Source organism: Rhipicephalus sanguineus, chromosome 1 (assembly GCF_013339695.2).
Source record: "Rhipicephalus sanguineus isolate Rsan-2018 chromosome 1, BIME_Rsan_1.4, whole genome shotgun sequence".
Lineage (NCBI taxonomy): Eukaryota > Metazoa > Arthropoda > Arachnida > Ixodida > Ixodidae > Rhipicephalus > Rhipicephalus sanguineus.
Window position 1 is genome coordinate 244,963,242 of NC_051176.1, and position 14,332 is coordinate 244,977,573.

At 44.4% G+C, this 14,332-nt stretch overlaps 1 protein-coding gene across 1 annotated transcript in view; it reads right to left on the minus strand.

Moving 5' to 3' along the window:
- Nucleotides 1-4,810: 4,810 nt before the first annotated feature.
- LOC119375706 (uncharacterized) overlaps nt 4,811-14,332 on the minus strand; it is a 91,052-nt gene continuing 81,530 nt past the window's right edge. Inside the window, exon 15 of the mRNA XM_049410850.1 lies at nt 4,811-8,533. Coding sequence (XP_049266807.1) covers nt 8,468-8,533 — 66 coding nt within the window. The 3' untranslated portion in view covers nt 4,811-8,467. The remainder of the gene's footprint in view (nt 8,534-14,332) is intronic.

The window sequence follows — 14,332 nt, forward strand, 5'->3', positions numbered from 1 at the left end:
TTCCGTGACTTTATTAGGACGCCCGAGCGAGCGCAGTTTCGCCTCCTCAAGAATTCTTGCTCCGTGCCCATGACCACGACCTTAGCAGCGCAACACTTCAGCCTGCTGAGCAATCACGGCGTGTCGCATGCAAGGCCAATATAAACGCTCAGTGCAAACATGCAGCTTAATTCTGTTTACAGTGAGCCGTGACAAGAAATGTACTACAATCAGCTGAATTAAACACCTAGTACTCCCGGTACGTAAGCCCACATGCTCCGCTGCTGTCACATTACAAATAGTTGACTCGGAAAGCCAGCGCGCAATCTCGAAACGTACAGCGGCTGTCTATTTGTTGTAACTTCGGTTCACAAACGAATTCCCTCTCAAATGAGCACGATCATCGCGTTTCTCCCCGTTAATAGTTCGTAATACTGTGTACGACAAAAATTGCTTCAAGGTGAGAAGACCGCGAAAGCACTGCGACCAGGGGCGTAGCCAAGGGGGGGGTTGGGGGGGGTTCAACCCCCCCCCCCCCCACCGAAATTTTTCAATTTTGCCTGCGTATATAGGCACGCACACATAAAAACGCACGCACGAACATACATAAAGTATGGTTGAACCCCCCCCCCCCCCGAAAAAAATTTCTGGCTACGCCCCTGACTGCGACGAATTGCCATAATCCACCCTTGATGCCTCTGCTCCTCGCACTGCTTGCATTGGAAACGGTAGAACTTGAACTTTTGTGACAGTTCACAATGCAGCAGGACTGCATGCCTGCTTTCGAGTACGACGAAGGAGCGGCACCCATAGCGTGAAAAATGCGAGTTAAAAGCCCCGGGGAGTACGTTCATCGCGCGCGCAATGGGAAAACCAAGCAAGCGCGACCCGTTCGAGCTACCGGTTTCCCCTCTCTCCGCTGGGGCGGTGGACGGCGCTGCGCAAACTTGAGCGTTGGAGGCCTATCGGTATCCTTGGCGCATTTCCCTTTGTAGCGGGCGATCAGGCGTACATAAATTGAAATGGTTTGCCCACAGTGATAGCGGTTAAGCCGTTATGCTGCTCTCTGGGGCGCGGGTTCGACCCCCGGCAACGGCGGCCGCATTTCGATGGGGGCAAAATGGAATAACACCTGTACTTACATTCAGGCGCACGAGAAAGAAGTCCAATTCGTCGAAATTAATGCGGTCCCAATTATGGCGTGCTTCGTAATCGTGGTTCTGGCACATGATGCCTTGAACAGGGGTCTCAAACACGCGGCCCGCGAATCTTTCGCTATCGGCCCGGCCCGCACATGTATCACGTCCCATTTTTTAAAATCAATTATATGGAGTCTCGACGGCAGGCCCGTAGCCGGGGGGGGGGCTCCCCCCCCCCCCCGAAATTTTTATGATGCATGGTGTTTTACCAAAAATAATGAAAACAGGCGTTTTTCTCAAATAGTCGAGGTTTTCAGCAAGTGCCCCCCCCCCCCGAAAAAAATTCCTGGCTACGGGCCTACTCGACGGGTTTTTGCCGTCGCCGTCATGTCCCGTATAAAGTCCAAATTGATAAGATCCCCCGCGCATCGTATGTTCAACCACGGGTAAAAGCGCGCGAGCGGGGGCGACGAACGCGGCCGAAGCAGAGATCAAACGTGCCGACCCATATCCGTCGCTTGGAGAGCGCATGCGATAGCATTACCCCGCTCGGGAGGCCTGCCGTCGAAACAGACAGGAAACGCCCCGCCCGTCTTGAACGAGCATGAAAAGACGCGAGGGAGGGGGGGTGTCGCTCGAGCAGCAACTTTGAACTTTGATTCTCGGAGCGCGGTCGCTGGCGCGCGCGCTATCTCAGAAGCAACCAGCTGGCGCCTCGTATACCCCTTCTACGTGCTGCGCTCTCAACGCGAAGTGACTATGCCGAAAGAGCATCTCTCCCTGGAGCGGCCGTATTCTCTTACACCAGCATTTTCTAGTTACGCGAGATCGAATACAAACGACTTAGCTGCCAGCCTCACTTCGTATACCACCACAATTTGTTGCTATAGCATTCACTGCTTTGCCCTTGCGGTGAAAGACTTTTCTTAACACTTTCGTGACCGCGCCTATTCCCATCGATAGTATGTTATCGATGACTTCAAGATCAAGTTTTGGCACTCTCTGAGCGGTTCTGGACAGCTAACGCAATACAAAGCATAAAATAACATGTTTATCACTTTTGTTTGCGAGTTTGTTTTTTCCACCGCGGGGAGATTTTTAAAGCTCGTTCGCAGTCGGGTAGGTGAGCGCTCGTTGTTTCGGACTTCGCGTCGACGCCGCTCGCGGGTGCTCCACAGAAACGGCGAATTTCGACGGATTCCGATTAATATGAGCGGTAATCTCTGGATGATGGTAGCACCACAGACACAGAAGACGACTTCGATTCGCCAGGCTTCAGCACGGACGGCGAAAGTGCGTCAAACCTCCCCGGAACATCAGCAGCTATCCGCCGTAAGTTTCGTCTTCTCCTCGGGTCGTTTTATCGCTGCCGCGCGTCGATGTAAACGTATCCGGTGTGTTCTAAAAATAACAGCTATTATCTGCAAGGTGTTAACTTCGTTCGGGCGGGAGCATTTGGCGCCGGCTGCAGAAAGAGCGCAGTTCTCTTCGCGAAGACTGCGTGGAGCACACTTTGACCCAACGCTCCGGTGTGCTGCGCGGCGGCGTCTTTGTGTTGTTTTTTACCGCAGAAGTCGTCAGAGAGATATGCAACCACACAGGTAAGTATGCGTGGATGCATACTTTCGAAAAGCCCGCATACAGTGAGAGGGACGGATCTATGGAGGGAGGTTACTGAAAAGAAGATGAGCAAGTTCGTTTCACTCCATGTGTACATGGTAATCGTTGAAGTCCAGCGCTTGCATTGGTGTTGGTGTCGACGACACATATTTCCAGGCCTCCGTCCACCGTCAGTGATGCCACGGAAAAGGTTCAAGGCTTTTTGAGTGTCTCTGATCTGAAGAAGACGACCGTCGCATCCCATGAGAATCTTCACCCCGTGTCTTCTCTATTGCAACACATGAACGATTTTTCTACGCTATCTTTTAACCCCGTCGGAGCCTTTCAGTGGATGAGAAAATGGTGAAATGTGAAGGTCGGTATGGTATTCGGCAGTATATGAGCGAGAAAGAGGTCGAATGAGGGTACAATTATGGATTTTTGCAGATTTGGAACAAACTACACTGTTCATTTCAACAAATACACAGAAATATTGAAAAATACCAGAACTGCAAACTATGCTAGGAAAGTTGAACAAAATAAATTTTTTCCCGAAACATGCGCAGCCAGCCTTTGTTTCACCGCGTCGAGAACCTGCATCGCGGGGTGGCATGATGGGCACTAGTGCCTATATACTTGTATTTATGTAAATAATCTGTGCACTTACAGAGCTTATATTTCCACTATTATTCTACGAGGGCTTTGCGTTCAAAACGTATATTTCGATTTTTTAAAACGTTGAACCATTGCAGTGTAGCATTGATGTTTTTATGAATCCTTTCTTTCTGATGCATTTTTCTTTGATAATATTTTTATTGAATTCGAAATAAATTTGTTGTTTGGAATTAATACTGTTGGAAAGACCAATTCTTCCTCTATCATTTGATACCCTACACGTTAGCATCACTTATATTCTATGGCAGGAAAAAAATATTTCCTGGACTAGCCAAAAACAACCGATTTTTGCGCGGTCACGAAAGTGTTAATAAGTATGTGACAGACGTGACTGGTATCAAGCATCCTTTTCGTGTGGCATCCCATCCGGTCACCATGTGTAAAAATAAACCATACAACAAACACAAATCTGCGTCCAGATTTGTTATTCTGGAGATCAGTATCGATATGTTTCTTGAAACCTGACGCTGACTCCCTTCCAAACCTGACCCATATAGAAGATATGGAAAAGGCCTTTCAAATGGCGACGGTAGCCCACATTTCACTCAAACAGTACCCCCCTTCCCGCGTGTGCTCGAAGGCCAGGCTTAGGCTCTTCAATAAGTGGGCCCAAGTCCACAGATTGAAGCCCGAGTCCAGCCCCGCCGAAAAACGCTTCAGACGGACCGCGGGCCGAGCCCGTGTAGTGTAGTGTAGTAAAGTTGATAGTCGGGCGAGTTGGTGACAGTTCATTTTTACCTGTGAAGCAGCACTTTTAAGCATAGTTTCTTCCCTTTAACAGCGTTGAAGAGCTCGTTTCGCAGAAATTCTGGTGTCTGTGTCTTTGGCTGTGAGCGAAAATTAGAGGTAGATGCAAATAAAGATATGAGCTGGCGGGCGTCCGCACTGGCTTTCTGAAAGTCCGAAAAATGGAGTGCCAATGAGTTTCCGCATCCGAAATTTCAGACGTGCCTTATATACATTACCTTTAGAAAAAGGCGGGCCGTAACCTTTTTCAGCGCTCGTATTGTTAGGTCTTCTGTGTCTTTCATCTTTTGCGCTGTTCCGAAAGGAAAGTTACCTTTAGAATGCACAAAGTTGCGCGACTGAGACGGACAGAAGGCAGACACGATGAGACACACGCTTAGTGTCTTCCTTCTGTACGTGTCTCAGTTGCGCAACTTTGTGCATTCTAATCACAAACCAACAGGCCCAAATTGCAGTCTCAGTGAAATGCATTACCCTTATGGGGCATGTCAACTCGTCGAGGTGCGCCATCATATCATAAGTGTGCGAATATGGTCAGAAAATGCGCTCAAGGTCATCACGAGCGCTTAGTAGCTTCTAGCCCCTTTGTCCGGCAGTGACAAGCAGCTACTGAGCAGAAAAGAGGAGCAGCTTGTCTCCAGACATTCAGCAAATAAGTAAAAAAAGATAGGTCATAAAAGCTGCATCATTTAATCACTTCTACATGTTGCAGCAACCTTACATGGGATGGCTCTTGCACCCTTTGGAGCATTACAAGTGTGCACAAGTTATATTTCGGCATGCATTTACAGCAGCGATAGCAAAAACTATTTACAACAGTGGCATCGAAAGACGAGCATTTCAATTCCCAGCACAAGCCACAGAAATGCTGCAAGGTACTCTCATCCTCATGGAAGAAGTTCTGCATGTCCAAAAGAACAAATTAAATTCTTGCATGGCTACAAGGACAAAGATTTGCACAAGTTCACTAAAGCATCTTGGCATCTCGGCACTACAGTCCACAAGCTAGCCCACAGTACAGCGCCTGGTCGATGTCCCACATTTGAGCATTCTGGTAACCACTATGCAGTGCTACGAAAAAAAAAAATGATACAATAAGACAGCGCTAGTTCACATCAGCACTCTTACCATACAAACATTAAAGTAAAATGCAGATGGCTTCACCATCATGCACTTTACATGTTCAATGTGCATTTACATGCTACAAAGATGTTCGGCTAAGAAAAGTGGATATGAACACACCTGCTAGAAGTCAATACAACAAGAGAAACAGTGCTAAACAATTTAAAAGGCTATTAAATACCTGACTGAAGGTAAACACAACAGAGGAGGACATGAAAGAAATAATTTCAGACCATACCACAGTCAAGCCAAGCACATTACAGGGCTCTTGAGAGCATAAATCACAATGAAATTGGATGGATGGAAGATGGCTGCAACTACCATCAATACAAGATAAATCTGAAACTGAGGTACATCTTGTTCATTAACTGCACTTGACATCCATAAAGACAATAGCTCCCGATGTATTTCACTGCACGACGCTAAACACAAGTAGTGGGCACACATATGTACACGAGGCTCAAGCTAAGGCTGAACAGAAGAAAAAAAAAGAGGTGATTTACAGCAAGACTGCTTCATGCAAAAATTTGTAACCTGTCTATACATGATCCAACCAGTACCATACACCAAAGTAATGAGTGTGCCATGGCTTTTTATACTAACCGGGTTAAGGAAGTCAATGACTAAACATCAAGTTTGTGATGCAATTCCCTTTCATTCCAGCAAATTTAATTTTCATTACCCCACCTAACCCTCTGCAGTCCTTGGCTGCACTTCCCATCTTTGTATGGTGCAATTTATCAAACCTAGTTTCCAATGCCTGGAACAAGGCCCAAAATAAATGCTGATGTGGCACAGTCAATTGTGATGAAACTACAAAAATCTACCATAGAGCCAGGATAAACTTTGGACATGATGGCAATGCAATGAAGACCACCACTGTACTGTGGCCTATACACATGAGGATCGCATTTGGCTTTCAAATGGAACATTTTCCTACTGGTAATCGAGTTTCCACTGAACCGTTAAGTTCTGGCCAGACATATGGTCTGGTTTAGCACATTTTACAGACTCTATAATGAGAATATTTTTGAATAACAATTTGTGCTGAAGTTAGACAAGGCTAAGAACCACTCAAGTGACCCATAGCCAATTATGGGCATGCTGCATGAAATTTCTGCAGAGAAGAAATGTGATGGCGGTGCCTTCAATTTTGAACTTTTAAAACCAAAACTAAGAAGGCATTGGCATTCTGCTGCATCCTACGTGTCATTAACACATGACATCTCTACAAAATGCAACACTGAGCTTGTCCACGATTGTTGACATTGGGGTGAAACACGTACAGACATGTTGCACATGTTAAGAGAAAGCTATGGCTTAGAGTTGCAAGCTAAATGAAACCACGCCCAAAGTGTACAGCAAAGTAATATTGCAGTATTCTGGATCTACGCTGTAAATGAGACATCGAACAGGCATGCTTTAATTTTATACATCTGTGCCTAAACTAACATTTTGGATAATGTGTGTTGAAGCATCTTCAATGCGTTCAGGACCAAGCTGGGTATGCACAGAAGTACAGTACTCGCGGATTCAAACGCAACACCGAATTTTTTCTTTTGTATAACTACTGGTATGTCCAATTGCTCGAGATAATCGCCTTATGTCCCGACGAATTTGGTCTCTAAAGATACTGTCGGCTCTGATCTAAGTGTTCGAGTTGAAATTACACTGATACAATCCGAACTGAAGACTGGAAATGAAAGTTTGTGCTTTACTTAGCCCTAAATTGTCCTGTTTCAATCCGCGAGTACTGTATATTGCACAGAGCTGAAGTCTGCATGCACCCTTTAAAAAGTGACAAGAAAACCTTGACAGATGAAATATGACATTTTTGCAATTTACACATAAAGGAGACATCAAACATCGAAAAACTGAGGTTGCCAAATGATGTTCTTGCACATAAACACCCAAAAAAATAGCAATGAAAGACAACAGCAGCCAAGGGCCAATGGGGTAGACAGTGCAAAAGCTTTCTCCATGTATTTTTAGGCTGTGAGGTGAAAGCAGCAGCATGCCCTGTTCCATTTCTTACATATTCAGCTGTATGTGCATTCTATTATGGGAACAGGCACAACAAGATATGTCAATAGCAGTAAAAGCAGATAAAATTGGCATTTGCACTAATACACTGTAAGGAGTGACTTTTGACTCATTTACATAAAATCTAGAAGCAATAATGTAAACATAGAATGCTTAATGCAATGGCATAAGAGTTTATATAGTTATGACTCCTAGTGCTGACTGCGTCACGGGTGAACTGCACATGTGATTGGGCCATGCAAATGCTCGTTACAGTGGATAGCTACCCAATACTTTGTTCCACCAGAGGCATTAATCCAATTCATCAAGGAGCCAGATCCATCGCAAGGCAGCTCAATTTTACAAAAGCTGCAAAGATCCAAGGTAATGTATGACAGGCCCATTGAACTAAAGTAGAGAAATAATTATCACTAGAGGCACCCCTTCCCCATCCCTTTCACATCAGCAGGTTCACCATCGCAGATGCACACCTTGTAACATGATAATCTTTATAACACAGACTTATTCCTTAGCATGGATTTAACATTTATTCAGAGAATTGTTTGAAGCATGGTGTTTGCTGGCTGATAACCCTACAAGCAAGTATTTGGTGTCACTTTCGTGCATGCACAATAGAACAGCCCAATTGTTGGCAAGAATATAGTGCTACTGTGTCCACTAAAAAGAAGCAACCAAAATATAGTCCAACTGAAGTTCAAATGCGTTAACAAATTAGTAATGCAGTACAAAAAGATCAAAAGCTTGCACTTTGTTTACGTAAGTACCCAAAAGAGCAATAATGAATGTTCTCTAGCAATGCCCAAATGAGCTCTGGTTGTCAATAGGGAGTTTTATATTTTGTGACTGGGCAAAACAAAGGACCTTTACATATGTTTGTGTTCTTTTGTACACCCAGCAGTCTGCATCCCTTTAACCCGAAGATGCAAAATCTAAAACTATTCACACCAAACAGGAGTGAGAAGTGGACAGCTTATGAAAGCATCAAAGCGCTTCAAACAAAGAGGTGCATAAAACACAGACATTCCTTAATCAGCTAAGACATTTAGGCAGTGCCAACAAACAAGTGAAACCATAAATTAGTGCATCTCAAACATGACATGACAAACCACTGTCGAAGTAATTATAGTGCAGCTGTGGCCAGAGCTGAGCATGCCTCTTCCGGTCTATTTGGCTTTGACTTGGTTAAGGAGATCGTCGTACAGTTTTGTCAGTTCTGTATTCTCTTCATTCTGTGAAAGCAAGTTGAAGGTAAATTTACAATAATGTAAGAGACTAACTAGCCTGAATTTTATTCACATGTGAAATGCTGCAACTTTACACATCACATACGAGCAAATATTGGTTGTTTCAGGGGACACTGGAATTTTAGACACAGGGCAGCTGAGGTTAAGAAACTACTCATTTACCTGAAACATCTTGTTCTGGGAAAAGCATGCATCTAAAAACAATGTTTCTCAAAACAGGCAGCTGTAAAGAAATGCTTGCCCTGCAGTGACAAATTGGCTGTACACATTTTTATGTGTGGTACTGCCACCTTCAAAAACACCAGAGGCAGGCACGCAATGTGAAGCAAAGATAGCAATTTAGCAACAGATAAGAAAAAACACTTAATATTTTCCTACACACAGCAAGGAAAGCGGCCAAAGATTTATAGCAGTAAACTTTGCTCATTGGAGCAGGTATTGTCCATTTTGGAACAGAAGACATGCATTTCGGAGCAGCTCCAGAAAGCGCAACGAGTGTGAAGCGTAGGCAGGTTAAAAAAAAAGTTTTCTTTGACGTGGCATGATGCTATATTGCTGCACACCGGCGGTGTTCTAACTAAACAGACAAAAAGAAATGACAGCTTAACATGAACAGCCCGGCCCCACTTCAGGTTCACAGGCTCATGAATTTTTCTTTGTTGATGTAGTGAACAAGTAACGAATGTTTAAATTGCATCAGCGAACTTTTCATAACGTACGACGCCAAAGCAAAGGTTGCAGAGTACAAGCACTTAAAAAAGGATTGCATAAAAGGGAGTCTTTCTGCTCCGCAACAATAATAGTCATCTGGCTTGCTTGTGTTTCCTTTCTTGAAAACTCACCGCTGGCCTTTCCTCTCAAGAATGCTATATCACGCTGATAACGTGCATGTCGTTCATGACCTGGAAGTGCCAGGCGTGCGGCAATAATACAAGGAAAGGCATGCAAAACAGACTATTATTGTTGTGGGACAAAAGTATTTTTTTAGAGTGCAGTGAGCAGTAACAGACGACTGTTTAAAGCAACTTATGCCTTGCATTGTATTTCCTTCCAAAAAAAGCAACAATAAGAATGCTTCCAAAGTATTAAAAAAATCATGAGACAGGCATGCCCAGGCCAGTGATATGTAAACCTCATTAGTGGCGTGGTCTTATATGTGAACTTCACCATTTTGTATGTTTTTATCTTATGCATGCGTGTGATGTAACAAGTAGGACTGACAGTTGGGCGAGGCATGGCATATTCAAAATAAAAAGATTCATGTATCAGCTTTCCTTTGGTCGCATTGCAGCATGAAGAATCCTGCATCTTAATGGAAAATTGTTTTTTTTTTTCTGGTTTTTTCCTTTGGTTGGCATAGCCGCATGAGTGTATATATTTGTTCTGTGAATATGAATAAACTTCAGTTGCAAGCCGGCGCTTGTGTTCGTGTGGTAAAGTCTCTGTCGCGGCGTTTTTTCTGAATAATGCAATGCAACAAGGCCTTGTGAAAGGCCTTTGCGAACAATTTGCAATCACCCTTCCACAATTCATGCAAGGGCAATCATGCTTTTGCCAGAGAAAGCAGGAATATCACCAATGAAACAAGAGCAACAAAACAGTTCCCTTTCAGATCACTGAAAGCGGGACTCTGGCCTTCCAATATAATGGAAGGCCAGCTCCTTCTTCCCAGTGCAAGAAGCTATGTTTATGTTGTTTACTATGTTTATGTTGACAATAATGCTACCTGTTACATGGTAGGCAAAGTCATTTCTATTTTTTTAAATAGAATACTAGAAACAAAATAATCATACAAGACCAACACCCATCAAACATATAGTGAAGTGTTTTTAATGTAATGCCAGCTCTTAAGTTTTAAATTAATGGCAAATTCACTTCAAATTGAGAGTGCAGTAGAACCTCATTCATACATTCTACGAAAAAAAAAAAAAAACGTGGAGAAAGAGTACTAATTAGTAGGGGTGTGCGAATAGTGAAATTTCACCTCGAATCGAATAGTGCCGAATAATGGCCAGAGAAATCGAAAATCGAAAAGTACGTAGATTTACACGAAACTTGTACCGCCAATTACAACAAGACAGGGGAAAAATCAGGGACCCCTACGGCTTGGTGGCAGCTTTCTTGTGCGCTTGTTCGGAAGGGTATTTTCTTCTAACGGCTAAAAGAAGGGGGTCCCGTAGCTAGTTATTTTCCCCTATGGTTGCAGGTACAGCTTCAATTGTGCTTCATCTATGGTTGCGCAATTGTGCTTTATCTCCATGGGTACTTGGGCCCAACAATCTTCGGGCGCCCGTTCACAGCAGCGTTTTAACTACGTGCCGGAACAATGGGAGTTTTGGACGAGTGGTGCGGTGCGGCAGTGACGACTGCACAGCATGAACAAATTTTCATATGTGAATTCAACCACTGAGGGTTTCATGGGCCGAATTCAGGATGTATTATGGCGCCTGCGGCATACGCAACCTATAGACCGTTTTCACGGAGAGGAGGAGCGTAGCCTCGAACCGGTGTATTTTCACCACTTCTCTCTCTCCACCTCGGCCGACCGCTGCCGCTGGTGTGTGCGGATTCCCGAGTTTTGCACTGCGTGGTGCGTGAGAGGTCAGCGTGTGTCCATTTTTCGACGCGCTGAAACAATTGTGCTGCCGCAAATCGAAATGTCGGACGAGAACAGGTCGACAAGCTACCACTGCGCTGTGTTTGGCTGCGGCACAGCTACGGAAGCCTGAAAGACTGGCAGCCAAGGCATGCGAAGTGCACAATGTTTTTAAATGACTTCGCTTCTCTCAGGTCGCACGCCTTCTTCTCGGACAAATAGTATATTATTACATGTGGTGTCTGCACTTATGGCCATTTCTCCAAGTCACCACACCATTGTGCTTGGGTGCTGGTACACTTTATCATCTGCACCAAAGAGAACCAATGTCAAGGCTGACGATTAATACACAAATGTTTGGCCAAGAGTTGTTCTCATGAACCTCTCTGATTTCTATGCACATGATTTACAATGCCTGCGGCTAGAAAATGTTCCATCTTAGTGCGTGCAATTTCGAGATTATTGAATGAGCACTTTTCAATCTACATGACAAAGGCCCGCACGACATGTGTTCTTTGGCGTAGGTACGCGTTTTCTAACGTTTCGTCGAGAGCACGTTCTTTCTCGACTTGTCAATTTTGTGACGATAACTGGGGTAGCGTTATGACAACCGCATTTTTTTTTTCGCGCGGCAGCCTGGGTGTCGTGAATAATCGGCCCATGTTCGTTAAAGCCAGGTCGTTACCTGGACACGTGCGCTCGTCGTAATGCTTCTGAAATATTCGCCAGAAAACAAATTGACAATAATGTTAGCAAAAACGAGCGCCCCTTCGGCGTATCGCTAGTGGCGGCGGCTCGCGCCGAAGCGAACTTACGGCATGCCACGCTTCCGGATGTGCAACAGGTTTATTTTTATTTTATCATCGGTGTTGTTTCTACGCCGAATTTTGAGCTCACATGTCGTACTTCTGTTCCTTATCCTATGCAAGGATCAGAGGCCACAAGCTACGACGGCGACACGAATAAACACGCATCGGTGTTTGTGCTCCTGTCGTTCCGTGAACATTGTATTACAACGTGCCAAGCGGAACCAAAATGGTCTGTTAGGGATTAGAGTTACGTTGAACTTGAATAATCACGGCACGGAAACCCGGGAGCCATCTTAAACACTAATGCGCGCACCTACCCTATTGAAACGTTCCGTATGCCATTCCAATAATTCCATATGTTGCATACGTAATCCATATGTTTTCGTATATTGTCCATATATTTTTCATATGTTTCAGTAAGATTCTTGCGGAAACATACGGAATTATTGGAATGGCCATACGGAACGTTTCAAAAGGGTAGCGCGCAGCCGAACAATGGCCTACGTGTTCGCTCGTCTCTATTTATGTTTCTCCGACTATACTTCGACAGTTTTCCTAAATGTAACGCTCTTTTATAGTGATTATTCCAAGAACCTCACTCGGCCAGCTATAACAAAACATACGAAGCAATTACCAATTACACATCCTGCTTAAGAACTGCATTGGCATTCTACTCATCGTCGGCGCTGCTGCGAGAACGCCTCGTGGGCCGCCGCTGCTTGCTGTTTCAACCATTTTGAAGCTGCAAGCTTAGCGATTATTTATCAGCGCCTTTACACTCGAAAAGCATTGCCCTGTTTTGCCCGTGTGCCGCGAAGAACAGCAATACCTCGTGAACCGAGCGCATACGCTGCATACACCGCCGCGGAACCCCACACACCGGAAGGGCGGCGAAACGTCGCAGACGATAGACGGCGCTGCGGCGGTGGAGTGCTTTAAAAATGGCAGCCTCCTTGTGAAATTGGTGTATAGGCAAGAAACGTCCATGCCTACATCTCAGAGGCAAGGTTGTGAAGAAGAGCATGACAGTTCTCTTTTTTTTTTTACATCTGGAAATTACATAATCGCCTTTAAAATAAACACGCGCTCGCTTTTGTACGAGGATATCGGTCAAAGTTTTAACGAAAGGCATACTGTACCGATTTTAGTGTTAGCTTTGGCCACCCAACCCTAGCCAAGTTGCATCGTTGGCCTTTGTCTCTTTTTAGATATTCATCTGTCGAATTATTCGAAGCTTCGAATACTGGCTATTAGAAAGTCAAATCAGTTTATTCAGTTCGATATTATTCAGTTAGATATTATTCGATTCGAATTCGAAACTAATATTCACACACCCCTACTAATTAAGAAAGCGTACAATTCCAATTCAAATTCGATGAAACATCATGCAGTTTTGCTTGATAATGATATGAGCATTGGCACCAGGAAATCGTACGAAATGGGAATGTATCAACGAGGTTCTACTGTACTTATTAACTCTTTCACTGCCGGCTTTTTTTGGCACTGCTGCACACTCCATGCTGGTTTTTTTTTGCTGCACGTTATGCGGAAATTTCTGTTAGCAATGCAGTAGGATGCTGTTAAGGACATGTAGACATCTTTGTCGGAGATTATCTCATCAAAACAAAAGTAGTACTCATTGTAAGCATGAATTAGCTAAATAATTTTAATAAGTTAATAAATAATGACCTAGTAATTCAGAGTGGCAGAGCAAGTAATTATCCATCTTATTTGGAGTCTGAATTCATCACGAGCTCCTCAACTTCTTCGTCTGTCAAATAGCACACGCAGGTGGCACACTGATTCGCCATGGCTGTGCTGCTAAGACGCTGGCAAAGGGACGCAGGTTGAGAGAGAGAATAAACATTTATTTGGTTTTCAGTGAGCAGAACGCTGGATGTGGAAGCATACGCACCATCCGTTGTCAAAATTTCACTACAAGTTATATTTGTTTATGTTCTCTCCATGAACGGCAGGACACACATGAATTTTTTTACGAGAGTTTACTCGCAAGTGGCAGAGAGCAATTTAAAGAGGCAAAACGAGTACAGTCTGGTTTGCATACCTGCCAAGTTTGGAGAAAAAACGGAATCCGGGAGATTTACTTAACGGGGGGGGGGGAGTACTGAGATAGCAATTATACGGACATTAGGCAGTTTTAGAATAGCGTGCGCAAAGCTGTGCATGGCTTCTTGCGCAACTGCGCATGCGTCGTGCGCTAACCGCTTGCGGGTTCCCATTAGGCAGTTTTAGAATGGCGTACGCAAAGCTTTGCGTTGGCTTTTCGTGCAACTGCGCATACGTCGTACACTAACCGCTTGCGGGCTCCGTTAAGTGACGGAAATAGCGGGCCGCAAAATGCTAACGCTAACTTAGCGT